At 43.7% G+C, this 25,523-nt stretch overlaps 2 protein-coding genes across 9 annotated transcripts in view; one reads left to right on the forward strand and one right to left on the reverse strand.

Moving 5' to 3' along the window:
* The window catches only part of palld (palladin, cytoskeletal associated protein), a 101,550-nt gene extending 89,764 nt beyond the window's left edge, over positions 1-11,786 (forward strand). For all 6 annotated transcript variants that reach the window (XM_079505240.1, XM_079505242.1, XM_079505245.1 and 3 more), the window contains 8 exons: positions 161-382; positions 1,258-1,407; positions 2,746-2,834; positions 5,492-5,624; positions 8,492-8,699; positions 9,057-9,222; positions 9,585-9,718; positions 10,196-11,786. In XM_079505240.1, the coding sequence (XP_079361366.1) occupies positions 161-382; positions 1,258-1,407; positions 2,746-2,834; positions 5,492-5,624; positions 8,492-8,699; positions 9,057-9,222; positions 9,585-9,718; positions 10,196-10,356 (1,263 nt within the window). In that variant the 3' untranslated portion in view covers positions 10,357-11,786. The remainder of the gene's footprint in view (positions 1-160; positions 383-1,257; positions 1,408-2,745; positions 2,835-5,491; positions 5,625-8,491; positions 8,700-9,056; positions 9,223-9,584; positions 9,719-10,195) is intronic.
* Positions 11,787-12,764: 978 nt separating this feature from the next.
* On the reverse strand, positions 12,765-23,614 carry cbr4 (carbonyl reductase 4). 3 transcript variants are annotated; one of them, XM_079505249.1, is made up of 10 exons: positions 23,494-23,614; positions 22,395-22,566; positions 21,552-21,943; positions 21,073-21,244; positions 19,977-20,336; positions 18,319-18,468; positions 17,448-17,568; positions 16,425-16,561; positions 15,485-15,619; positions 12,765-14,953 (listed from the first exon to the last, which is right to left on the reverse strand). In XM_079505249.1, the coding sequence occupies exons 1-10, from the start codon at positions 23,569-23,571 to the stop codon at positions 14,775-14,777; spliced, it is 1,896 nt and encodes a 631-aa protein (XP_079361375.1). In that variant the 5' UTR covers positions 23,572-23,614; the 3' UTR covers positions 12,765-14,774. The 3 variants fall into 3 exon arrangements, with proteins under 3 accessions (XP_079361375.1, XP_079361376.1, XP_079361377.1); XM_079505250.1 differs by lacking the exons at positions 19,977-20,336; positions 21,073-21,244; positions 21,552-21,943; positions 22,395-22,566; positions 23,494-23,614 and adding an exon at positions 19,581-19,743; XM_079505251.1 differs by lacking the exons at positions 19,977-20,336; positions 21,073-21,244; positions 21,552-21,943; positions 22,395-22,566; positions 23,494-23,614 and adding an exon at positions 19,133-19,283.
* Between the last annotated feature and the right edge of the window lie 1,909 nt (positions 23,615-25,523).

The following is a 25,523-nucleotide window of genomic DNA, read 5'->3' on the forward strand; positions in this document are numbered from 1 at the left end:
CTCCACGTTCTTTTCAAATTAACGCGTTGGTCTTTTTGGTCATCCGCATTACTGTCGGCAAAGAGCCATAGTTAACACTGTTTTCTCTGTCTGTCTCCTTTCTCCATCTATCTGTCTGTCTGTCTGTCTATCTTCTTCCTCCCTATCGCTCCCTCCCTAGGAGTACAAGGTGTCTAGTTTCGAGCAGCGTCTGATCAGCGAGATAGAGTTCCGCCTGGAGCGCTCCCCGGTGGAGGAGTCTGACGATGACGTGCAGCACGACGAGGACTCCCCCGGCCAAGGGGTGGCGCCCTCCTTCGACCAGAAGCTCAAACACTACAAGGTGTTCGAGGGCATGCCGGTCACCTTCTCCTGCAAGGTCCACGGGGAGCCCAAAGCAAAGGTACTGTACAGTATACAGCACAGCACTGATGCCATGACTCCACCAGGCGATGGATCGCTATCCTAACTAGGTCACGCAGACCTTTATTGGAATACTCGTTGTGTGTTGCGATAAGGGCGGCGGACCCCCAATTCCCTGAGCCGTGCACCCCCCCGCCCCCCCCGGCCTTCAGGGGCTAGGGGTACTGTAATATTTACAGTAATTTACAGTGTAAATGACAGGGTGATGACAGAGCAGAGAAAAAGGAGTGCAGATAGTGGTATACAAGCCAGAAGACCAGCAACATGAGGAGAGCAAATCACAATGATTTTAAATTGGCATTCCGACCGAGGAGGGGATCTCATATATTTTGATTTATGTTTGGAAAACATAAAGTGATGGAACACACTGATTTTGGCATCAAAGATCAAAGCCTCGTAACTCATGACTTGCCTTCAACTTTATTAGGATCTCTTTTTTTTAGCCAATGGCTACTCTTCCAAGAGTTACTGAATTGAAACATAACAATAAAAATAATAAAAATATAAATCAAAAACCAACCAATATAACATCGAAGTCCTTGTATAACCGAGAGTGATACAAGGACTAGAGGGTGTGCACATGCATAAAGTGAGTGGCAAATCGAGTGGCAAGTGAGTTTAACGTAATTTATTGCAGTCAGATAGGACTTTTCTGTTTGGATGTAGGGGCTGTCAAGGACAGAAAGTCGCAAAACATCCGGGTATGATGATGATGTCACACACTATTGTGCCTTGTCTGACGTCTATCTCTCTCTCTACGCAGGTGTACTGGTTTAAAGACTGACGTCTATCTCTCTCTCTACGCAGGTGTACTGGTTTAAAGACTGACGTCTATCTCTCTCTCTCTTTACGCAGGTGTACTGGTTTAAAGACGGCAAGCAGATCTCTAAGAGGAGTGAACACTACAGGATCAGCCGCGACGCCGACGGGACCTGCTCTCTGCACACGGCTGCATCCTCGCTGGACGACGACGGGAACTACACCATCATGGCTGGAAACCCAACGGTTAGCCAGTTGTTGTTGTTGTTTTTTTTTTGGGGGGGGGGTTCTTTTCGGTCTTTAAATTGGATAGCACAGTTGAGATGAGAAACATATTGCAGCAAGGGGGGGGGGGTTCTTTTCTGGCCCCCATGACAATTATAAAAACATTTCGTCTCTGGGGTCAAGTGAAGTCATTGGTGCACACTATTCAGGCTTGGGGACCGCTAGGGGTCCAAATGTGCCTTTACAGGTCTGTAACTCTGAGAATGTACAAATGTAACCAAATGGACCCGTGACATTTGGTTCCATTTGTACACTCTGATCAGTTACATTAACACTGTGGCCACAATCTACAATGTAAAATCCTCAGAGACAGAAATGTCGATCAAATCCTGGGGTCCATGGCCTAAATTAGGGGTCTTCGAAATTAAAACGGGTTACTGTTTCACTGGGTTAAGCCTAATTTTATACTTGTTGTATAGTGCATAGTGAAAATATCTACAAACTCACAACACGTCGCTTTGCATTCTGCACACACAGTAGGCTATAGTTTCACGACGAAAAACTCCCCTCGAAACACACACCCACGTGCACGTGTGCGAACACATTACAGACATAAATGTAGACACACTTACAGAACCTACTGTAGTGCTTTGGCTGCCTGTCAGCGCTCATTAGGAGCATATTATAGGTGTTAGAACAACAGTTTGTGCCCAAGAGAGGAAGCCGGCGTCACATGAGACAGGAAATCACTCAAAGGCGTCACACGAGAGTTAGTCTGCCGGCTTTCCAACAGCCTCTCCAACTCTAACACCTACTCATTTACATCCCTGTTGGAGAGTGTCCATCTCACTTTGTCTCTCTATTTGTCTCTATCTTTGTTTCTCAGTTCATGCTAGGGACTGACCAAGGTATGGCTACTATGCAGGCATAGGGTCACTCATTTTCAAGTTTTTTTTCTTAGGTTTGTTTTTCTTCAGAATTCTTGACCACAAATGTTAAAGTAATTCAGATAGCATGCTATTTAAGACAGATGCTAGGTTTCAATGTACAGATTATTTTAATAGCATATCGTCTCTGTCGGGTGGAAACCTCTTATATCCAATTCAAAAGTAGCAGATCTGCTACTTTTGTGTGACGTGATCAACAAAAAATTGAATTATGGAGATAAGAGGTTTCTGCTCAACAGCAACGATAATGTTTAGACAGATGCTTGGTTTGGTATTCCAGGTTTCTGAGGCACTATACACTGTCTCTCTGCATTCTATGTATGCGATTATTTACCTTGCTTATTGTACGTTGCTCAAGAGCGTCTGCCAAATGCTTAAATTGTACTTCTGTCTCTTTGTGTCTCTCTTCCAGGGCAGGGTTAGCTGTACAGGAAGGATGATGGTTCAGGCAGTGAACCAGCGAGGAAGGAGCCAGCGTTCCACGCCTGGTCACATCCGCAGGTAAGACCACCTGACTGACCCACTTGGCTAGCTGCTTGGATGAATGACCCACTGACTGACTAATAACCAATGCTTCTCTGAGTGGGGTCTGCGGTCCCCCAGGGGTCCTTGAGCAGGGTCCACGGGGGTCCCCAGCTAAATGTGTGTTGTTGTTTGCTTGATCATACTACACTAACTACAGTGTCACACAAAAGGATCAAAAGTAGCAGACCTATGATTATGTCAAACTGCTACTTTTTCGCTATTTCTAAATTTGAATCCTGAAAAGTAACAGTTTTGGTCATATGAGGTTTCCACCCGACAGAGACAAAATCTAGTATACAAATCTGTTTAACAACTTTAACCCTTGTTCATACTTCAAAAATAGCTGAACAATCTATAATGGGTGTTCCTGGCAGTCCCTGGCACACGTTATCAGAAGGGGTTCCGCAGCCAAATACATATGAATTTGGAGGTTCTTGACATGAACCACTGAATTAACCTACAGGGCCTACACCTACACCTTACTGAGCTGAACAATGTCCTCATTGGCTGACTGGCTGACTGGATGGAAAGGGCCAACAAGCTTGCTTGTTGTTTTTACTCTCAACCTTCAGACACATGCTTTCCCTGTGGCTATTCACAACCTCTGCACCGCCGGACAAGCTCGCACTCGCACACCAATTGACAAACCTGCTGTTATTTGTATTGAAATGCGAAACCCGACAGGAGTCAGGCCTTTTGAAAAGTCTGCTAAGGTGCGGACAGGCTGTTGATAGATAACCACTTGGAGCGCTCCGAGCGCCATGTTTTTTCTGAGCCGAATCCCACTAGTGTTGTGTTGTTGAAGTGTTAGTTTCGGGGGTTGAACAGTGCAGCCTAGTCGGAGAGGGGGGCCACCTGGTTGCACTCTCGTGTGTTTTTTTAATTGGTCTGATGAGTTCCTGTCAATCCTGTGTGTAAAGTACCTTAGGGTACATTGAATTGGCAGGGGGATATACCTCTGCTTTTGACTTTCCTTTCAGGTAATGTAGATGTGTCGGATATGTTTGATATGCATGTTTGATATTACAAATTAACAATTCAATTGTAAATGTATGTTAACAACATGTTAGCCTCGGAAACCCAGACATTTTTATTTCCAGGAAGAAAAAACAAAAAAATCCTCATTGTCAATTTTCGCAAACCCTGGATGCATAAGTTGAAGTTCAAGGGTTGAAAAATGCAGCCTCGCATGCAGTGACAGGGAGATACGTACTTGTTTGCACTTTCTCTCGTGTTTTTTTAATTGGTCTAATGAGTTCCCGTGTAAAGCACCTCTTGTACCCACACACATACAGTCGTAGACACACACACACACACACACACACACACACACACACACACAACACACACACACACCTAGACTCTCACACACAGAACGTTCTGTAATTGGATCCGAAGACGTCCACTCCCACATCAGATAAGACTCCTATTCAGTCTGAGTGAGAGGCAGAGAGGAGGCTTTCAAGATATCAATCAGCACCTCTTTGTTTTCTCCTCTCTCTCTCTTTCTCTCCCTCTCATGTTTTGTTTCTAAACACTTGTCTCCTTCCTTGGCTCCTCTCCTCGTGTATTTATGCTCAGTCAACCGAACGACAGGCAGATTCGATGATGTCATTTTATTTGTGATAGACCAGAGTGATGGGAGCGCCTAGGGTCATGGACTGTGCTGGAAGAAGTACTCACATTTTTAGTGTTTACTTAAATACTAGGTACACGTATTAACAAGTAAAAGTCCTGTATTCACAATTTTACTTTGTCAAAATATTTTTGAAATCTACAAGCTCACCAATTTCTTATGGAGGAAGGGCTTACTAAGGGCTAACTTGTAACTAAAGTTTTCAAATAATTACAGTGGAGTAAAAAGTACATTTGCCTCTGACATGCAGTGGAGTAGAATTGTATAGTATTGAAAAACTGTACAATCAAGTAAATGTAACGTCCCTGATAATTGTACTTAAGTACAGTACTTGAGTAAATGTACTTATTTTCTCCAGCACGGGCGGTGATGTCATTTGTTTTTGTGATGAAACAGAATGAAGGGAGCGCCTAGGGTGTAGGGTCACGGTGGACCTGCAGACAGACAGGATAGGAAATGAACGTACGAAAAGGTGACGAAAAATGTCCCTGAACGAATGGTGTTCATAGATGGGAGTTTTTGAAGGCACCCCTTAGAAAGCAAGTGATGACATTCATTAAATGAACATCTGTCAGTGTGACATTTTAACCTTCTGCAACACCATGACATTCTGAACCCCAGAATATGCACTTTTTCCAGAGGCAAGGGAATCTGACTCCCTCTCAAACCCATTTGAGGAGTGTGGGAAATACTTAGCCTGTATAGTTTTAACCTCACATGTTCAATGATTTGTTTTTCCAGATTACATATTGGTTATTTGACTACAAGTATTTGAGTTCATATATATAAATACCTGATGATGTAACGAGGGCCTGTATGAATACAAATTAATCTTGATTTCATTCACCTGTTTGATTCGATTCCCATAGCTGCACGTTCGACGAGTGTAAAACGTATGTGTGAGCTCACAAGTAACAACCCTGCCCCGACCTGAAACATTCAACTGTTGTTAAACTAGGGACATAATTATCTGTGTCTGTTTCGGTTCTGTTTCCAGACCCAGGTCCAGATCCAGAGACAGCGGGGATGAAAACGAGAACATCCAAGAACGTCACTTCCGGCCACACTTCCTGCAGGCGCCCGGCGACCTCATCGTTCAGGAGGGACGCCTGTGTCGGATGGACTGCAAGGTATGTGCACACTGCACGCATATCGCTGCTGACGGGCAGAAACCCAATATATCCATATTTTGAATTAACAAAGTCCCTACTTGATCATACAAAAACAAAAGTAGATCCGCAAGCTCGAAACACGTAGATTAGCTGTTTTGTTTATATATTTATTGAATAGGGCTTAATTGCCTTGGGGGAATTTCATGACATTTGGAAGAAACATCCACTTGGCCTCGAGGATGAACTGATTAGAAGTATGGTAATCAAAGGTCAAAGTCACTGTGGCCTCATAAAACATGTTCATTACGTTTCTTCATTCATTAAGCTTTACAGCAACTGGCTGGTGGAGGCATACAGCTGCAATGTGGTATTTCTGGTTTGCAACATTTTAAAAATGTACAAACATGAAAATCTTTCCAAACTTTGCCCAAAACAGGGATGCCACGATTAATGACAGACTCTGAGACAGAGGTTTCTTTGACTATGCATGCACCTCCTGGTACCACAGCACCTCAAAGGCCCTTAAAACTAGGCTCCAGACTTCCCAAAACAAACTGGTCAGGCTCCTACTTGGCCTCACCCCCCGAACCCACCTCACCCCTGCCCACTTTGAGAGGCTGGAATGGCTTAGGGTCGACGACAGAGTACAGCATCTTGCAATGGGTCTGGTCCACAAGATTCGATACACCACCAAGATACCCATGTACCTGTCTAGATACTTCCTTAATGTTAACGAAGTCCACACCCACAACACCAGACGGAGTGCAACGAACCATGTACAACCCAGATTCGGCACAAACAAGGGACTACATTCTTTTCGCTCCTATGCCACCAAAATGTGGAACGCCCTACCAACAGTCATTAAGACATGCAAATCCCTTGACTCCTTCAAAACCGCTCTCAAAGGGCACCTACGGACGGCTGCAATTCGAAACTGGCTCCCGTAAAATCTGAATCCATTTCGAAGCATATATATTCAAATCTCAGCCCAGAAAGTGGCAGAAAGTAATGAAAGCGAGCGATGAGGGTTCTGAAATAATTGCAACATTGCCTGGAAAGGAAAAGTGCTTTCGCCAAAAAAGAATATGTTAATCATAGTAATAGAACCAGAGCCATTTCAGAGCCACCCTTTAATTGTGTTTGTGTGTGTTGCTGCTCTGTCAGGGAGTGTCTGTGTGTATCGGCGCTGCCAAAGCAATGCAGCCCTTCCCAGGCGTTCCAGTTTCTTTAGAAAAATCCAAACAAGCAAGGACTTTGTGTTTCACGGTGTGTTCGCATTGTGAAAGGCTCTGAGCAGACCGGGTCGACACCATGGTGTCAATTTTCAGGGATTAAGAGGGATCCCGCTTTATGCAATTATCCTCCCTCCCCTCCCTCCTCTGTTCTCTCTCTTCAGTTTCTGACTGCCTCTTTCTCTCCCGTCTGAAAAACTGCAGCAGATTGGTCGTAAAAAATAAATAAAAAACAGGGGGAATTCTTACAGTATTAAAATCCCCATATATCTTTTTTTTTGTTTTTACACTCAGCAATAAATAGAAACAGGCATGGAATGCTTAATGTCAATGGTAGTTACTATTTATAGATGACATTTATCTCCCAATCGTTTCATCGTGGCTTAAAAAAAACTCAAGACAAAAAACTTTCCATGCCAAAAATGTCTCTGCAGAGTGCAGACAGGAAGTGGACGGACGGGGGCCACCCTCCACCGCCGGGACTTATATCATTACACGGAATTCAGAGTAAAATGTTTTATCGATGTGGACCAGCTCATTGCCACATAATGGCCAGTAGCATGTGCCTATGGACCGGCTCATTGCCACATAATGGCCAGTAGCATGTGCCTATGGACCGGCTCATTGCCACATAATAATGGCCAGTAAGTAGCATGTGTCTATACTATGGACCGGCTCATTGCCACATAATGGCCATGCGTTTAGCACTCAGTCCTGCAGGCTCCCAGGTGGACAGGTGTAGGGTTTCTGTGGCATGCTGCTGGTCTTGCAAACACAGGCCTCTTTTTTTGCAGGGGGACAGACTGTTCCCATGAGAAAACACCCAGGCCACCAGACCCGCTCCACAACACACACTCATTAAAACTACTTACTGTAAGCACTATGTCGTTGCAGTCGGACAGAAACCTCCTATCTCCACTTTGTGTTTATTTTATTTTTAATAGTGCCCTACTTGATCAATCATACTTCAGGGTCACACAAAAGCATAAAAAGTAGAAGATCTACAAGCTTGAAACGTGGCTTGTTGATTTCTGCTACTTTTGAATTTGAATTTGAACAGTTTTGGAGATACAGTATGGTCCAATTAAACACCGACCGAGACAACATACTTTGTGGTGGTGGTACAAAGTTATGATGCAACGATATAAGCTTGTATATTTGCCAGAAATTGCCACCGATTTGAACTTGGACTAATTTTGATTGAATGGATATTGGATATCGATGCTGCCTAGGTCCCCGGTTCAGCCCCCTGGTCCACCCCCAGTCTATGTGTCCTGAGCAAGACACTGTTCCCTTAACGGTACCCTGGGCCAAATACCCCAGGCCATGCATTAATAGTGCCCACTGCTCCTGATAGTTAGGATGGGTAGATGCAAGAAGACACATTTCACAATTTGAGAAAAACACTCCAAAAAGAGTGGGGACTATTAAATAATACGTTTTGACAATATAATGACATGCCCAAAGCCAAAATAGGGACGGGCATGTTCAAAGTGCTTTACTGTTTTCAGCCTGCCAACAAACACACACACAGAACAAACACGCTCCTAGGAGTTTCCATAATTAAATAAAAGTGCCAACTCAGTGCCATTGGCGGCATCATCATTAGCGTGAAACAACCAGTTCACACATGCTGTGTGTTTTCACCTGCAGGTGAGCGGCTTGCCCACGCCCGACCTCATCTGGCAGCTCAATGGACAGACCATCCGCCCGGACTCCGCCCACAAGATGCTGGTGCGGGAAAACGGCGTCCACTCGCTGGTCATCGAGCCCGTGTCCAACCGCGACGCCGGCATCTACACCTGCATCGCCAGCAACCGAGCCGGACAGAACTCATTCAACCTGGAGCTCATTGTTGCAGGTAAACATGGAACCTGTATACTGTATAGAAAGATCAAAACATGTCAAGTACCAGCCCTACACCGGAGTAGTCTGGGGTTCGATTCCACCGTGATGCATCCCATTTGGATCGCCCGTGTTCGGGGGAAGGGAAGCTGGCCAGGGAGGGCTTTATCAATGCACATACTGCTGGGGGGATGTTGAACGGGAGGAGTAGGACAGAGGTGCTATGTCTTCCCGGTAAAGGCTCCTCACTGGCAGGTGAGCCAGTAGGGTGCAACAGCACTGACAATCAGAGGGAGTAATTACTGAAAAAAAATACAGACAGGCTTAATGAACGCACCGAATGACTCTATATCTCTCTCCCTCTTCCCGGCAGCTAAAGAGATGCACAAGGCTCCTGCGTTCATCGAGAAGCTGCAGAACACAGGCGTGGCCGAGGGCTATCCCGTTCGCATGGAGTGCCGCGTGACTGGCGTTCCATACCCACAGATCTTCTGGAAGAGGGAGAATGAGTCCTTCACCCACAACACAGACAGGATCAGGTAAAAAGCTGCTTCCTATCACTTCTACAGTGCAGAACTGCTTCTCAAAGTGGGATTAAAAAAGTAGATCAATTGGGTGACCTGTGGCCTAATGTATATCACACTGTGGGTCCTTGAAATGTAAAAGTATGACCCCAGTAGCTTATTATTATTTTCTGTGTGTGTGTGTGTTTTGTATATATTCTGATAGTAATCAATGCTATATATTTTTCTTCAATAAGAATATCACTTAACAACCTCCCTGTTTGTCACGGTGTAACAAATGACACCACACCACATAAACGGAAACATGAAAGCTGAGAACGTTTTATAGCTCAGAGCGTTACTGTGTCCCTAAATATGCATTGATGTCGTTTTCCCAGCATGCACCAGGACAACTGTGGCTACTTGTGCATGATCATCCAGCCGGCCATGAAGGAGGACGCAGGCTGGTACACGGTTTCAGCCAAGAACGACGCCGGCATCGTCTCCAGCACCGCACGCCTCGACGTCCACAGTACGTTAACACCTTATGGACGCTGACACCTCTTATCTCCATATTTTAACTTCAAAAGTAACAGATCCGCAAGCTCGAAATGTGGTGCGAAGCGACACGTTTTGAGCTTGTCGATCTCCTACTTTTGCCGTTTTTGAATTTAAATCCTGAAAAGTAATCATGGGAATGAGGTTTTCACCCGGCAGACGTTATGCTTAACTTATACTTATCATAATAAGCCGTTGTCATGTGACAAAAATAGCCAAGCTCGTAGCACATCGCAATGTGAGCTTGTATATGGGCTATTCTCTGCTCTGTGACACCAGCGTCTACCAGCGACAAATCTGTCTTCACACCATACTATTTTACAGAAAATTACCATTTCAACAGAAATGACAGACGTCATGATTGTCAGAAAGGATATCTGCCGTCTCTCTGAATGAACTTGTCTTTATATAGTATTCTTAATTCATTCCCGTCTGCTGTTTACATCTACAGCCCAATGGCAACAGCCCAACCTCCCCAAACTCAAGAAGGTGCGTCCCTCGGCCAGCCGCTACGCCGCACTGACTGAGCGAGGCCTGGATGTGAAGGCAGCCTTCTTCCCTGATGCCAGCTCCCTGCAGCCCGGAGGCCTGGTGGAGAGCGACGACCTGTAGAAAACTAACCCCCCCCACCCGACCTTCCTTCAGCATCACTGGCCACCTGCCCAATGCCCTCGCCCTAAAACCCCCCCAGGGAATGAAACTTTATGGGGGGCACGACCCCCTCCGCCTGAGGGGCTCTACAACAGATACTACACTACGGGGGTGGGGGCAGAGGGAGCCAGTTGAGGGGAGGTCTCCGTTTTGTACAGTCACACACACACATCCCATAATATTACAGAATCATTTAACCCGGATCGCCGAGCTTCACCTCTCAACTGGATGGGAAGGTCACTGAAGTGCTTTGCTGTCCCACGACACAAAAAAGAGAGGGAAAAAAAGACTTGATTCATAGATGAGCGCTCAAACGTTGTTCATAAACTGCATGGTGGGTCCCCTGGCTTTTCCTGAGGGGGGCCGTCCGTCAAAGTGCCTGACATCTCGGTATGTCCGTAAAAAGGTGAAAACGAGAAGGTCTGAACTAATTATGCATGTTAAAAGTGGTGCCATTCGCAGTACATTGACTATAATACTCAAGTTTTAGCAATACTTACTGCAGTTAAAAAGAACAGGGGTGTGGAGAATAGGGCTGAAAATGAAAAGGACATGGAGCAATGTATCATTTTGTCCTGTGACAAAGGGTGACGAAGGGGAACTTCCACAACACAAAGTGCTTCTATTATACTGGCTACAACGGTGTGCTCTGTCCGGGGCTTGAAACCTTAATTTATGCTTCATCACTCAACGTCAATATCAAGTTCAAAATGAGTTATGCTCAGTCGTACGATGAAGCATACGTTCGTTCTTTATAGATGGCCTTATAGCCAATGTGTGTAGTAGCAGTACAACGGTGTCACATAGCTACACCATAGCATCTGTGTCGTCTGGTTAGAAATATGCACGGTTACCACAGATATTGCACAAGGCCGGGCCTTAAGTAGGTTGTTTTTTTCTTCGTCTTTTTTGTTTTGTTCAATTTGTGACAGAGTTAGAGTTTGGTGGGAAAAAATGAACGTTGAAAGATGAAAGCAGACGGTAGAGACGTCAAATTGTTGTGTGTACAGAAGGTTTGAAAAAAGGAAGGAAGGACTCTAATGCTTCATTTTTTTGCCGAAAATAGCCAGTCTGTGAGCTTGTGGATCGGCCGTTTTCAGAACACGTCACCAGCAGCCGCAGACAACTATAAGTTTAAATGAGTCTTAAAGTTGCAATCCGTAAAACTTTCCTGTCCTACCTGAAGTTTCTACTGCCAATACTGATAGCTGTTTGGGCAGAGGATATATTTGGTTTTGAGCTTCATAGTACCACTTGTCAAGTGTCAACCTGTTCTAAACCTGGGATCTAAATGTCCCAATAGAGCCAGACCAAATATAACCACCACAGTCGTGTTGGGTACGTATATTGTATTAACATGCTTTAACCGTACAGAATGGTCAAAATAAGAAGCTATGGATTGCAGCTTTAACCGTTTGTTGATCAGAGGAGCTTTTTTGAAGGGATTCCAAACATAGTTAAAGTTTGGTGACATTGTTGGTGAAGTTGAGGTGATGACGTTGAAAGGTTTTGGTAAAAAGACATCTTATTGCTGAAGATTTATTTTCTTTGACGGTTTATTTTGAGCAGTGTAAATTAAAATGATGTCACTCAAGCGAGTCAGTGCAGCGGTCCCACCACCAGGAACATGCCGCAGATTAGCCATTTTATTTTTGTATTAAAGAAAATCTGAAAAAAATAAGGAAAAAAAGTTTAGAATGTATTATTGACTTACCCAGCAAACTTGACGTAACTTATATCTGCAGTCTTTCCTCAAATGTTCAACGATACAACATAATCCTTCCTGTATAATGAAATGTTTAAGATATATTTATACATATACTGCCTTAAATCACCTTTTAGGCAAAAAAAAGAAAGAAATGCAAACAATTTCTGTGCATGTTAATCTTTTGGGCACGTGTACGGATGCCAAATGAATCTATACAAAAGGAATATACTTTTGTAGTCTTATGGGCTAGCAAACACCCTGACATGGTTAGAAGTACAAAATAAATACTTCTGTACTGCTATACTATCTGTGTCACCACTATTCCTCCTCCACTGTCAGACCCGGAGTGTTGATGTAACTCTTGAGTTAAATGGATACTGAGGATTTGACTCTGTGTGTAACCAAATGGACATCTTTCATCCATGTCTGAAGAGCATGCTTCAATGAGACAGCTAACTGTTGGTCACGTCAACATAACACAACATGTGACAATGTATTGATTTCTATGCCGATCTGTGCCTGTATATGGATTGTTCTCCTGATGTTATTTGTTTATGAAAGACAATAAAACAAAAATCGAACTTTCTGGAGACAAGATATTTTTTTGTTGCAACGTGTCATCACACAGCAGAGAGAACATTGATCGTTCTTTATTGGGAACACTTAAATCAGATTCAAATGAAGGACATTTGACTCTTTCAGTCCCCCAACCCTGATTTCTCTGGTTGGTTTGTGAATTTTAGCTGAGGGATATTCAGAAGGCCTTTTGCAATGTTTAACATGTTAGGATAGGCAAATGTAAAATTTTTGCCCCCATAAATGACATGCCCAGAATAAGGAACGTGATTAAATCTTAAAGGTGCAGTGCAACGGAAATGGTGGACTTTTATTTTGAAGTTTCAAACGGTTTCAAGTTGAAACACCGGTCTGAAGTTTCTGAACCAATCAGAGCGTCGCATCCCTTCAGGCGATGGGACGGTAGCTATGCTATACGCAGCAGCGCATGCTGTGTGTTTGTTTACAAATCAGATAGACGGCCAGCTGTACCAGTTTACTGTTATGTGGCTTATTTCTACCCTATAATGTTTTCAGATACATATTTTAGCGTGATGATTAAGTTGAAACCGAGTAATACACTGTCTGGATGTTATCTTGAATGGGAATAAAAACGGAGGATTTCTGTAATCAATAGCAGCTGTGCTGGAGCTTCATTTTTATTGGCTTTTATCGATGTGGGCCTCGACACGTCATCACGCAACACATTTTCGTTTTCAGGAAGTAATACAAAATATATTTTTATGGACTTTTGATATAAAACACATAGAAATGAGAATTTGCCCATTTTTTTGGCATCAATTGTTAGGTATGCCCATATGATGACCACGGATATGGTCTAAAAGTGTGAAAAACGTATTTTTTATTTCACTACACCTTTAAGGTGGCTGCACACTGGTACGTTTTCGCTGCGTTTTGCGGATCCAAAAGTAGTAGGCTATCACTAGCTGTCAGCGTGTCACCAACACCCGACTAGACAGCTGCTGAAAACAGATTAAATCGACCCCGGTCCGAAAAAACGTTATACGGCAAAGGTTTTGGCAGCAGTGTGCAAACGTGATTGACATAAAGTGAGGTCGATTTTCTTTTGCACCGATATTCAGCCGAAAAAACGCCCCAGTGTGCAAACACCTTTATAGGACGGTCGCCTCCAACCCACCACGGGACCGAAAGCAGACACTCCTAACATTCTCAGAGCTAAAAATACCCCCCCTCCACCCACCTTTAATTCCCTCCAGCTGCAGTCTAAAGTCTCCCTCTCTCCGGGCCCCTCCAGAGGTGGGCTCAGAGGGGCCTGGCGCAGAGAGGTGGCTTGGGCCATACTGTGCTGGGGTCACTCTGGTGTTAGGTTGGAAGGATGTCTACAAGATCAGAACGTGTCGCTTTGCGCCATGTTTCGACTTTCGAATTGTACATCTGCCACCTTTGATGTTTTTGTGTGATGCTGTAGTATGATCAAGTAGGGTGTTAATTTATGACAACAACACAAAGATATTTGTTATTTCCTTTGTTCCTTGTTGGAAAACAATCTCTCCTTCCATTTCCACGCCATGTTGTCATGCAGTGTCGTTTGGCCACAGTGACTCGGCAGCACTCTGGGAAAACGTGGGCGCCTCGCTCAACCCCGAAGCTCATTTAAAAAAAGAAAAATCTGGCTGAACCGGGAAAACAAATCTACCGAATTTGATTGATTTCCACCAGCACTGATCACGTTGGGAGTCGCGACGTGAGAGAATTTGAAGTAGGACAATACAGGGTGGCCTAGCAACAGACAGTCGTGTGCTCGGAACACAAAGACATACAGTGTGGTACCACTTAGTTGTGAGAGACTAGAGCTTATTTACAGCAGGAAGAAATAAAGCACTTGAACTGTACTTGAATCTACTCGTGTCCCAGAGGCCAAACACATTCAGACGCCTCCTCGTGCCGCAGCAGCGCCACAATGATCCACGAGCAACTGGGAGGACCCAACGTCGATCTGGACACCCGCTGTGTTGTTGTCTTCTGGCCTTGAGCGACTGTCTTCCACTGACTACACAGACACACAGAGAACCACAACGACCTTCTGTTTCCATAATGGAGGAAGCATTCAGCTGGCCAGCAGGGCCCTGGACGTCTACATGGCCAGATGCAGACCTCCATCCACCACCAACACCTGTCCTGTGATGTAGGGAGACTCCAGGAGGAAGACGGCGGCCTGGGCCACCTCCTCCGGCTCGCCGAACCTCCCCAGGGGGATCGCACGCGCCCTCTGCTCCTCGTCTACATCCGCTGTCATGTCTGTGTGGATGTACCCTGCAGTTTGGAGACAGTGGACAATCATTTACCATATTAACTTGTTAAATATGGTAAACGCACGCACGCATGCGTGCGCGCGTTTACCCTTGAGAGGTAACATCTCGTTTTCGAGGGGGTCCTTGTTGCTGACTGTTGCTTTGTTGCAATTTGTGCAAAATAAATAAAATAAATAAAAATAACTGTACAGTCAAGACTGCAGGAAATGTCATAGAGCTGCAAATATTGTAAAATTGGCACTAGATATTCAGATTTTAACACACTACACAGCTTCTTTTTTTATCTCCTGGGCTCAAATGAACAAATACTGATGGTTAGAATTTTCTTTTTATTTGTTTAAATAAAATGAAAGATTTCACCCCGACGGGCGAACTGCTCACTTGTAGGGCTGAGATTCTGCCCAGCACCACAATGATACATTTGTGGGCAGCCGTAGCTGACTGGGTTAGAAGGGACATAGCAAAAAAAAAGCAAAGAAGATGTGTGTGAAATGGAGAGAAAAGGAGATTCCAGGAAGGTAGGAAGTCCTACCTGGCGCCAGCAGGTTGACCCGGATGTTGCGTGAGGCCACCTCTTTAGCCAGGGAGCGAGTGAAGCCCTCCAGACCTGCTTTACTGGCACTGTACACACATTGGCCTGCACTGCCCTTCATCCCCACCACTGAACCTGCAGCACACACACACCATGACCCAATTTAACTAATTAGTTTGTTGATTACTTTTGATGCAGTCATTTTTGTTAGGTGAAACCTGACTAATGAAAGCTCATGAAATGTAGACGACAAGAACGCCACCTAGTCATACTGACGGCCTAGCCTAGGCTGCCATACACGCTGCCTAAGCCAATGGGAGTGTAGTATGATTACCTGCCTCCTAAGCTATGCCACACGCACTGCGAAAGGGCTGATTTCCGTAACGCAGCAAGCAAGCTGTATGACTGCAGCCTTGAAGCTGCTAATGTTATGAGCTGGACAGCAAGAAAGCCACAACAAAACACAGTCAATGAACCACGCCCAAAACGTTGGAAACGAACGCAAACAACGGCCACAAAGTTGCGCCAGAGAAACATACAAGTTACTAAAATCATAATAATACTATATGAAAACAAAGACAAAAATGGGGACAACGGAGACAGAACTCTGCCAACGTCGCCTGCAGGCTGCACCGCAACGGTGCAACCTGTTTCATTATTACTACATAATCATTCCTTGTTTAGTTATTAAAAAGGTCTTAAAAGTCCTTAAATTGTCACTTCACTGTCTCAAGATGAATGGATCTAACATTAGATCCATTGGAACACAGGTTCTTTAAATTGTCCTTAAAAGTAACAGTTTTGGACAAACAAGGTTTCTACCAACAGTGACAAGTCATTAATAGAGACAGAAATGTTGACACACACTGCCCTCTAGTGACTGTATTTGGGAACTTGCTGTTTCTACTGCAGTACATTGTGATGAGGACGGTGTTGTCACCTATATTGACGATGGCAGGGTGCTGGCTGTGCAGCATGGAACGCAGCGCTGCCTTGCACGTCAACATGGTCCCCAGCAGGTTGGTGTGAAGCACAGACACCATGTCCTCTGGTGAGGTCCTCAGTAGAAGACCATCTCTGAACACACAGATACACACACACACGTCACAACCAAGATTCACAGATATTCCTGTGCAACGAGCACACCTAATCAAAACATAAAAAACAGCTGTGCAACTGTGCAGTCCCCGCAGACAGTAGCTACTAGCTAAGTTATGTGTTTACACGGGCAGGGGTGGACTGGCCACAGGACGTACAGGGCATATTCCCAGTGGGCCACAACCGTAGTTATGATATGTTTTTATTTATTTTTTGACAGGCAGGCAGGCCAATAAGCAGCATGCCACCGGGAAAGGTCCCGGTGGTCCCGCGGACCAGTTCGGGCTTGCTGCCATTCTGCCGGTGCCATCATGATAATGTCACTGTACCTGTATCAGTGAGTGACAAATAAACCCTCTTCTATCTTGAATCCTTTTGCCAGCCTCATTCTTGTGAGAGCAACAACGGGTTGTGTAGTTGTCTGTTGGTTTGTATCATTTATGTTGTTCTGTAAAAGTGGTGGTATTAGGGCTTGTTTGTTTGTGTGTGCCTTGACGGAGCGGGCGGTAGAGGTTCTGCTACTGTATCTGCACGCTGGTTGTGGTGGGCCGGTCTGGACCAAATTAGCGCGAAAATGACCAGGCCGAATTTTTGTCCCAGTCCAGCCCTGTACACGGGACATCTTCTGCGCTGCCTACGGAATTCGCCTATCGGCGGTGGTGGTAACGCACACCCTCTTGTGTAATATTGCTTAATTATTCGTCATTCGTTTGTTGACTAGGGTTCATGCCATTTACTCTGATCTTGCACTCAGTAAATCGCTCTAGATGAGAATTTAATAAATGTAATTGATTTCCCCCTCTGTAGTCTTTCCACGTCACATCAGCACACATCTACACCCAGTGCATCTGTCGCCAACACACACCTGTTGATGCCAGCTGCGTTGACGAGGTACGTGATGTTCCCACATGTCTTGTTTATGGACTCAAACGTCTTCTGCACCTCCTGCTCCTTGGAGACATCGCAGGTGAACGACATATGGTTGGCTACGGAGTAGAGCAGTCCATTAGTACAGTGGTTCTGTTCTCAAACTAAACTAAAATATATTTATAATCATAATAATATTGAAGGTCGTAAATCTGACTTCATTTTTTTTAAACTGAAGTTCAATTGAAATATCTTCGCTCAGTACACAGCCCTTCTTTTGATTGACTACTTTAACACGATTGTTAACACTACAGGCAGTATCAAAGGTTATGCTAAAAGGTTAGCACAAAAAAGGGAAGCCCCCCTTTTTTGTGTTAACCAAAAAATTGTAGTCGATTCATCAGTAATACATATAATATACATATGCTTCAATACAAATACATTACAAAACATATTGGAATAAAGCTCAGTAGAATCATAAGGCATATTTACAGGGGAAAGTAGGGGTGTGGGTGGGGGGGGGGCAGAGGATTCTACTATCAAGGTGTTCAATGCCACAGCATGGAGTTGTACTGTAACTGTACCTCCATGTAGAGACGCTACAGCATGTTGTACTGTAACTGTAAATGGTAAATGGTGCAATCTAAGTACCTTTATCCAAGGCACTTAGATTGTGAATTACATTCACACGCACATTCATACACCGATGGCGGCAGAAACCATGCAAGGCACCAACCAGCACATCAGGAGCAATTAGGGGTTCAGAGTCTTGCTCAAGGACACTTCGACACTAACACTGGGGGAGCCCGGGTTTGAACTGGCAACCTTGCGGTCACCATCCAGCCACTCTCACCACCGCCCAACTGTACCTCCACGCAGAGACGCTACAGTGTCCAGGGCAGTGTCCTGGTTCCTGGACACCACAGCCACCCGACAGCCCTTCTGTGCCAGTAAGACTGAGATGGCTTTACCAATGCCCCTGGAACCTCCACACACCACCGCCAATCTGGACATGTCCGCTGCAACACACACACGCACAAAACACCATGGAACATGACACACACACACACATGACCAGACTTGTATGCAGGGTCATAAGATTTAAGACCTGAGCCAGATTCTACAAAATCCATTCTAAATCAGTAGTTCTCACACTTTCAAGATAAAAAAAGAAAAAACAAACAAACAAAAAAAAGTTAAAAAATAGCACATGTAGAAGCTTGCTTCACGGCACAAAGTGGCACGCTGTGAGCTTGGAGATCTGCTATGTCCGAATATCCAATGCAAAAAGTTCAAAACCTAATGACACGCATGCTTTGCCGGTTTTAATGGGTGAAAATGCAGGTGCATATCCTGCTGTATTGTAATGACCAGTTTTCATGTAAACTTTAAACTATAATCTGTAACGTTTAAATCCTAGCCTACCCAGGATTTGAATGATAGACCATATTCCTACCGCTCATTCCTCAACCAGTATTTTCTGCACAGTGAAAATAGAGTGAACTGCCGCTAGATTCAAGTTTATATTATGTATATTATATTATAAATGGAGACTGATTGAAAACCACAAAAGTAGCTTTCCTACCACAGGAACCACGGAACAAATACTCCACTGTTGCCCCAGTGATAGGAATACGAGCACATTCAATGCCAAGGGTCAAATTTAATCTGCAGCATTCATACCTCGTTGTCACCGTCTCCACACCTGAGCGCAAAACTTTCTTAAGCTGCGCACTTCTTAAGCTGCGCGCAGCTTAAAGCTTGAGTTTTTAGACAGCTGGTGGATGGAAAAGAAGCTCCACCTCCGCCGAAGACTTGAGCGGAGGAGAGCGTTTCCGGGAATCTGGCCGTCGCGCAAGTCTTCGGCGGAGGTGGAGCTTAATTTCCATCCACCAGCTGTCTAAAAACTCAAGCTTTAAGCTACGCGCAGCCGAGAACGTGCGCAGCTCTTTTGACCGTCTGGCAGCACCTAGTTCGACAGTGTCGCATGCCTAAATTACCCGATCTACCAGCTCACAGCGCGTCGCATCTCAACGCCTTCTGAGCTTGTAGATCGTGTATTTTTCGCCAAGCAACAGCTTGCCACCAATGATACCAAGCCAGAGCATGCATAAATAAAGTGTGCACTTACTGTAATCAATGGAAATAGTGAGGTTTGGATGTTGTGTTCTCTTGCGTTCTGTTTGTTACATGTAATCTTTGGTCAAGTACAAACTCCAAACACCGACATGTTTATTATGCAGTAGAGGAGGCTGCACTCTCAGGACGGCAGGACCGCATTTAGTTTCTGGCGTCAGCGCCACCTACCGACGTGGATGACTGCAAACGTGCAACCAAGCAAGGGAGTATAGTACTATAATAGTTGAAGGTTTATTGCACCCATAATACTACTTTCTGTCTAAGTACTTGGACATCACAGTACTTCTTTTTTTATTGTTGTTGTAATTTGGTAATTTTGTAATTCTTATGTTTAATGTAATGTAAACCACTTTCAATTGCCAATTGTGATACAATTGCCATGCCTTACTTATAGTTTCACTCTGCAGGCTGGAACTTGCGGTTATCTCCTTCTGTTTGCCCGTGTGCTTCCTGTTGATGTGCCTTTTAAAGGTTTTCTTGTTCTTGGGTCCATGGCATAAGGGACATTTTTTATGTAGTGCCGGCTTCACACAGAGTCTCTGCATGTGTCCACTAGTGAGGCCTGTTGTAGCTGCAGTAATGGGAGATGCTGGAGCTGGGATGGTGGGGATAATGGCAGGATGCTTCTTCTTGCACAAAGACAGGTGCTTCACAAAGTCCAGTCTACGTGACAGTGTTGACAAGCAGTAGACGCAGTGGTGATGCCACTGTGCTCGGCAACCTAAACCACATCTGTGAATGGTGTAACCTAGAACACAAGAACATAAGACATATTTAATATATATTATATCATTCTATCATATCATATTATTTGAAAGTGTAAACTATGAACAACCTAAATCTGTATCAAGTCAGAAAAAAATAAGAAAGGTGTGCAAGCCTATATTGTTCTATAGAACAAACATGATGCTGGAATGCAGGACAGTGGAACAGTGCTATCTGATATGGATTATGGATGAGATCTTTATTGATCACTGAGGGATAAATGCGTTCTTCGTATTGGCATATCCTATCCACTGTCCTGCATCGGGAATGGGCACAGATTTAAACAGATTTCATCTTCTTCAGATTAGGGCTTTAGGCTATTTTTGTGGCATTCACCACTTGTAAAAACACTGACAGAAGCGGCAAACACGCTGTCATGATTATGTTTAGCTTTGAATGCTTTAACTTAAAAATGGCTGGAAATCACTTTGGATATGCCTCAAGCCCAGTTAAGCATCCTTAGTTAAAAGACGATCAACAGATGGTTGAATATGCTTATTTTTTTCCTTTGTAAATTATTTAGCATAAAGAATAATGCATTTTGACTAGTGACGTTATGCTGGTTTCCAGAGACGCATAGGCTCATGTCTCAGTGCAGGCATGAGTTTTGTGTGTACCAACGAGCAAATTCAGCTAAGAATGATGAATCAGAATATGTTAGTAATCACGTCATTGTAACCCCATTTGCACTTCCAAAGTGCAATGTTTGCTAAATGCACCTTCGTGGAAAACGGCACGGTTGAAATGGGTCTGTAAATGGATTCTGACTCTGGCCAACTTTGTTGGGTGGAACAGTGTTGTGCTACAGAATGGGCAGTGGTAGTCCTTGCAGCATGTCGTGCATCTCTTCAATTCAGGTAACGAACTCCCTTTTTGGATTGTTATATGCATCTGGAACAAGAGAGAGGCTAATTGGTGAAATGATCATAATATTATCAAAGACGGCACCAAAATACATCTTCTGTCCTAGTTTGAGATCCATCTGTGTCCATAACATTTCTTCATATATACTATACAGTACATGATAGAATATCAATAATCAATAATCCAAATGTGTCCTTTCTATGTGCATTAAAAATAGTTATGTGTGGATTCTTTGTGAAGAAAACTGCTCTGCAGAGCAAACTGTCTTTTATATTGATCAATAAAATATTGTTTAAAAAAGATCAAACATTTCAAACAACAACTTCACACAGACCCATTGCATATGTCCAGTTGAGGTGGTTGGCTTAGTGAGAGTTGTTGGAGATGGGATGGTCGGAGTGGTTGGTCCTGGAGTCGGTGGAGTTGGTGGAGCTGGAATATTCAGAGATTCTGGAGCTGTAATGGTGGTGGTGGTCGTTGTTGAAGTTGGGATGGTAGGAGTTGGTGCTGAGATGGTGGATGTTGGTTCTGGGATAGTATTGGGAGTTAGGAGGGTGGGTGTTGTTGCTGCCAGGGTGGTTATGGCAGGAACCTTGTTCTTCTTTCTCTTGCACACAGACAGGTGTTTAATGAAGTCCAGTCTACGTAACACCATTGACTGGCAGTGGACGCAGTGGTGATGCCATTGTAGTCGGCAGCCTAAACCGCATCTGTGCATGGTATAACCTAAAACATAAGGAAAAACAATTGTATTACTAATTTATGATCATATTACAATTTTAAAGTGTAAATTATGAATACCCTAAATCTGAATGAAGTACCTGGACACCTCAAACAAATCAGTGGAAAGGGAAGCATTTTCTCGTCCCTGGGGAAGAGGAGATTACTTTTACTATGTCTCACCCAGCAGATGGCTGCACAGGTGGTTAAGCTGAGAAATGGGGGGGGGGGCTTCATCAGGTGATAGTAATCAGTATATGATTACCTCCCTTATATAATAGTCGTCACGTCACGTGACTGATGTTAACAGGGCAGGTAACTTTCAAACCCCACAGAGTGATATAAAATAAATTGAATAATTACCACAACAATCAAGTTCACAACATTACAACAAAGTTTAAAACTTATGCTTTTAATGCACATACATGACCATTTGCATTGTTTTTGCAAAGTTTACCTTCATCGACAACTGCACGGTTGAAATGGGTCTCTAAATGCCTTCTGACCTTGCCCAACTTTGTTGGGTGGAACAGTACAGAGCTACAGAATGGGCAGTGATAGTCCTTGCAGCATGTGGTGCATCTCTTCAATTCAGGCAACGATCCCCCTTTTTGGATTGTTATATGCATCTGGAACAAGAGAGAGGCGAATTGGTCAAACTGATTGATTGATTGATCAATTTATTGATTTAATACTTTATTTCTTAACAGTTAGCAAGGACGTTCAGGCGCAGGGAAGTAAAGTACAATAGCCTACAAGGTCTGCTAAAAGGATCAAACCAGAAAAGTTTTTCGGCTTGTTTCCATTGGTGTCCTCACTACTCAATTCATCAAAAACTGAACATTTTAAGATCATATCACACAGACACAGTCACTCACACAGATATAAAGGCCTAGGGCTAGGCAATATATCAATGTTTAATTATATCCATGAGACGTATTTTCTGGGACTTTTTATATCATAATAGCCTACATTGATATGGCATAGGCTACGTGTTATATTTTTCAAGCCTTCTTTTACAGCCTACTTAAAAATAAAAACATATATATTTTGGAGGAAAAAAATATATAGGCTAATCACAATACCATATTAATAATATTGTATTGTGATGATATATACATTTTCATTAGGCTATATATTTTTTTGTTACAGTAATTTACAGTATATTTATAGAGGCATTTTTTGGTAAAAGACATGGTGATATTGGACTTTTGCCCAGCCCTAGTCTAGTAAGTCTAGTAGGCCTAGTAGCCTACTGCACGAAATGACATGTTGAATCCTCTGACTGCGCTTATCTGTGTGTCCATGTCTTAATTGTCATGAAACCACTTCATACGTGCACAATACTAATGCGCGATTGCGCGTGCATGAACGTCTAGCGGCCCAGCCAGAAACTGTAGGCTACTGTCCGTTTGAGGCTCAAAGTGCAGTTCTCTCTGCAGTACTGGGTCCCGGTTTGGGGGTTTGAAAATAACGGCAACCCCAATAGTAGTTAACTTATAGCTACCTGAAATTTTAACAAATCTAACTTTATTCATATTCAGTGGGCTACTCACAGTCACAACATTATGTTTGTGTTCTATTTCTTCTTCTTCTTGTTCTTCTTTTACGGAGATACTCTCGTTGTCGTCCATCTTGTGTCCTAGAAATGCGGTCCTTGTTCATCCTCAAACTCGGCAGGTGGCGCTGTCGCTGTAAAACTAGGGTCCTGTCCTGAAACTGCTACGGAAGCAAAACTCTCCTCTGTACAGTGTTTTTTTTTACAGTGAATATACGCATTCTGGCGACCTCTAGATTACTCTGGTGTTGTTGTACTACTCCATGTTGACCACAAGGTGGTGGTACATGCACACAGCACAAGAAGATAATACTCAACTCAACTGGGCTCTTTTAAAGAGTGATTCTTAACCTTTTTCCTATGCCCAGCTTTGAGTGTTTGTGTAAACACAAACATTGAAGACAAAAGTGTGTAAACACAAACATTGAAGACAAAAGTGAGGACGCAAATTGTGATTGGCCAGAATGAGATGATGTATGAATCGATGATAAGATCGAGCGCCCCTCACTTCACACGGTGTGATTGTTTTTATTTCAAGGACTCCCAGTTTGATATGCACTTGGCCATGGACCCCCATTTGATCCTTTACCTCAACTACTGTAAAACCTTGAGTTACAGACCTGTTAGCTGCGGTGACAGTGCGGACCAGATCAGACAAGGGTCTATTTTGGTTCCAAACTATCAATTATTTAACCGAGGGCCCATTTTGTAACCTCGGAACCTCCTGGGGGCCTGGAACCTCCTGGGGGGTGGGGGCCCCTTAGAACCGTACATTGAGAACCAGTAAACTGCAGTGGACAAATGTCCAGAGATTGATTGATTGATTGCAATTTTTATTTCACAGACAGTATATGTAGAATGGGTAGCCTACATTTCAAACAAAAGCACAAGTCAATACAAAAACTATTACATTGTGGACGACACCATGAAAAGCACACACATTTTCAATTCATCAGAACATTTAAAGATGTACAAATAGGCCTATATACTTGTAGGCCTGCCCTATATGAAAAAAAAGAAAAGGAAATCATCATAAAAAGAAAGTAAAAAAAGTTGAAAAAACATGTAGGCCTAGGCTACAGTATGGGGGAAAAGGGGTGTGGGGGTGGGGACTCAGACTTTATTTACGGGGCCAGTTTCAAATTGCATTCAAAGTTGCACCGAAATTAGTGACTTGTCAAATTACTGTATGCATGTGTCCGGCTGGCTGCAGCCACTGCACAAGTGAATATGACTGCATGATGGAGGCAGTTTAATTTGAAAGGATGTTTGGTCTCCACTCTCGAGTGTTGTCAGTTTATGCTAGAATTATTCATAAACACATGCATATAGGATTATAAAAGCCATCTCTTATAGTTTCCCTGTTTAAAGCGGCATTATTGAACATATGAATACAATTTTAACCAGCCTGTCTAGAGTAGGCAGCCTGTGTTAATACAATAGGCCAATATCTATCAGTATGGTAGAGTATATTATTATACAATATAGGCTACTGTAACTAGCACATCTGTATAATTACAGCATGGTCAAGGTTAAGCAGCTATAATGCATACAGTGTCTTGTTATCAGGCGTGAGTATTCTGGCTGATGAACCTCTGCCCCGCATTTTCCAGAACGGCCTGTTATAGCGCCACCATGAGGCAGCTTTTCACATTTTTTACCTAAAACTGCACCGATCTGCGTGAAACGTTGCATGCACACTCCCTAGAGGCCAAGGACAAACCTTTGACCTGCATTTTCCCGCATCTGCCTTTTATAGCGCCACCAGGAGGCCGACTTTTGTAAAACACATTTTTTGTCGTTACACAGTATCTCTATGGTCATGTGCTCAAGTCGGATCTGTCCGATATTTCATATTTCATCCTAATTGGCTATAATCAAATCAGGGAACACAGCATGCAATTTACGTGAAATCTTTCACACATTTTCTTACTAGGCTGAGGAATATATCCCACCCTTTTCACATTGGCCTGTTATAGCGCCACCAACAGGTTGATTTTTGCAAAACACATTTTTGGAACCAAATGC

Source organism: Electrona antarctica, assembly GCF_951216825.1.
Source record: "Electrona antarctica genome assembly, chromosome: 7".
NCBI lineage: Eukaryota > Metazoa > Chordata > Actinopteri > Myctophiformes > Myctophidae > Electrona > Electrona antarctica.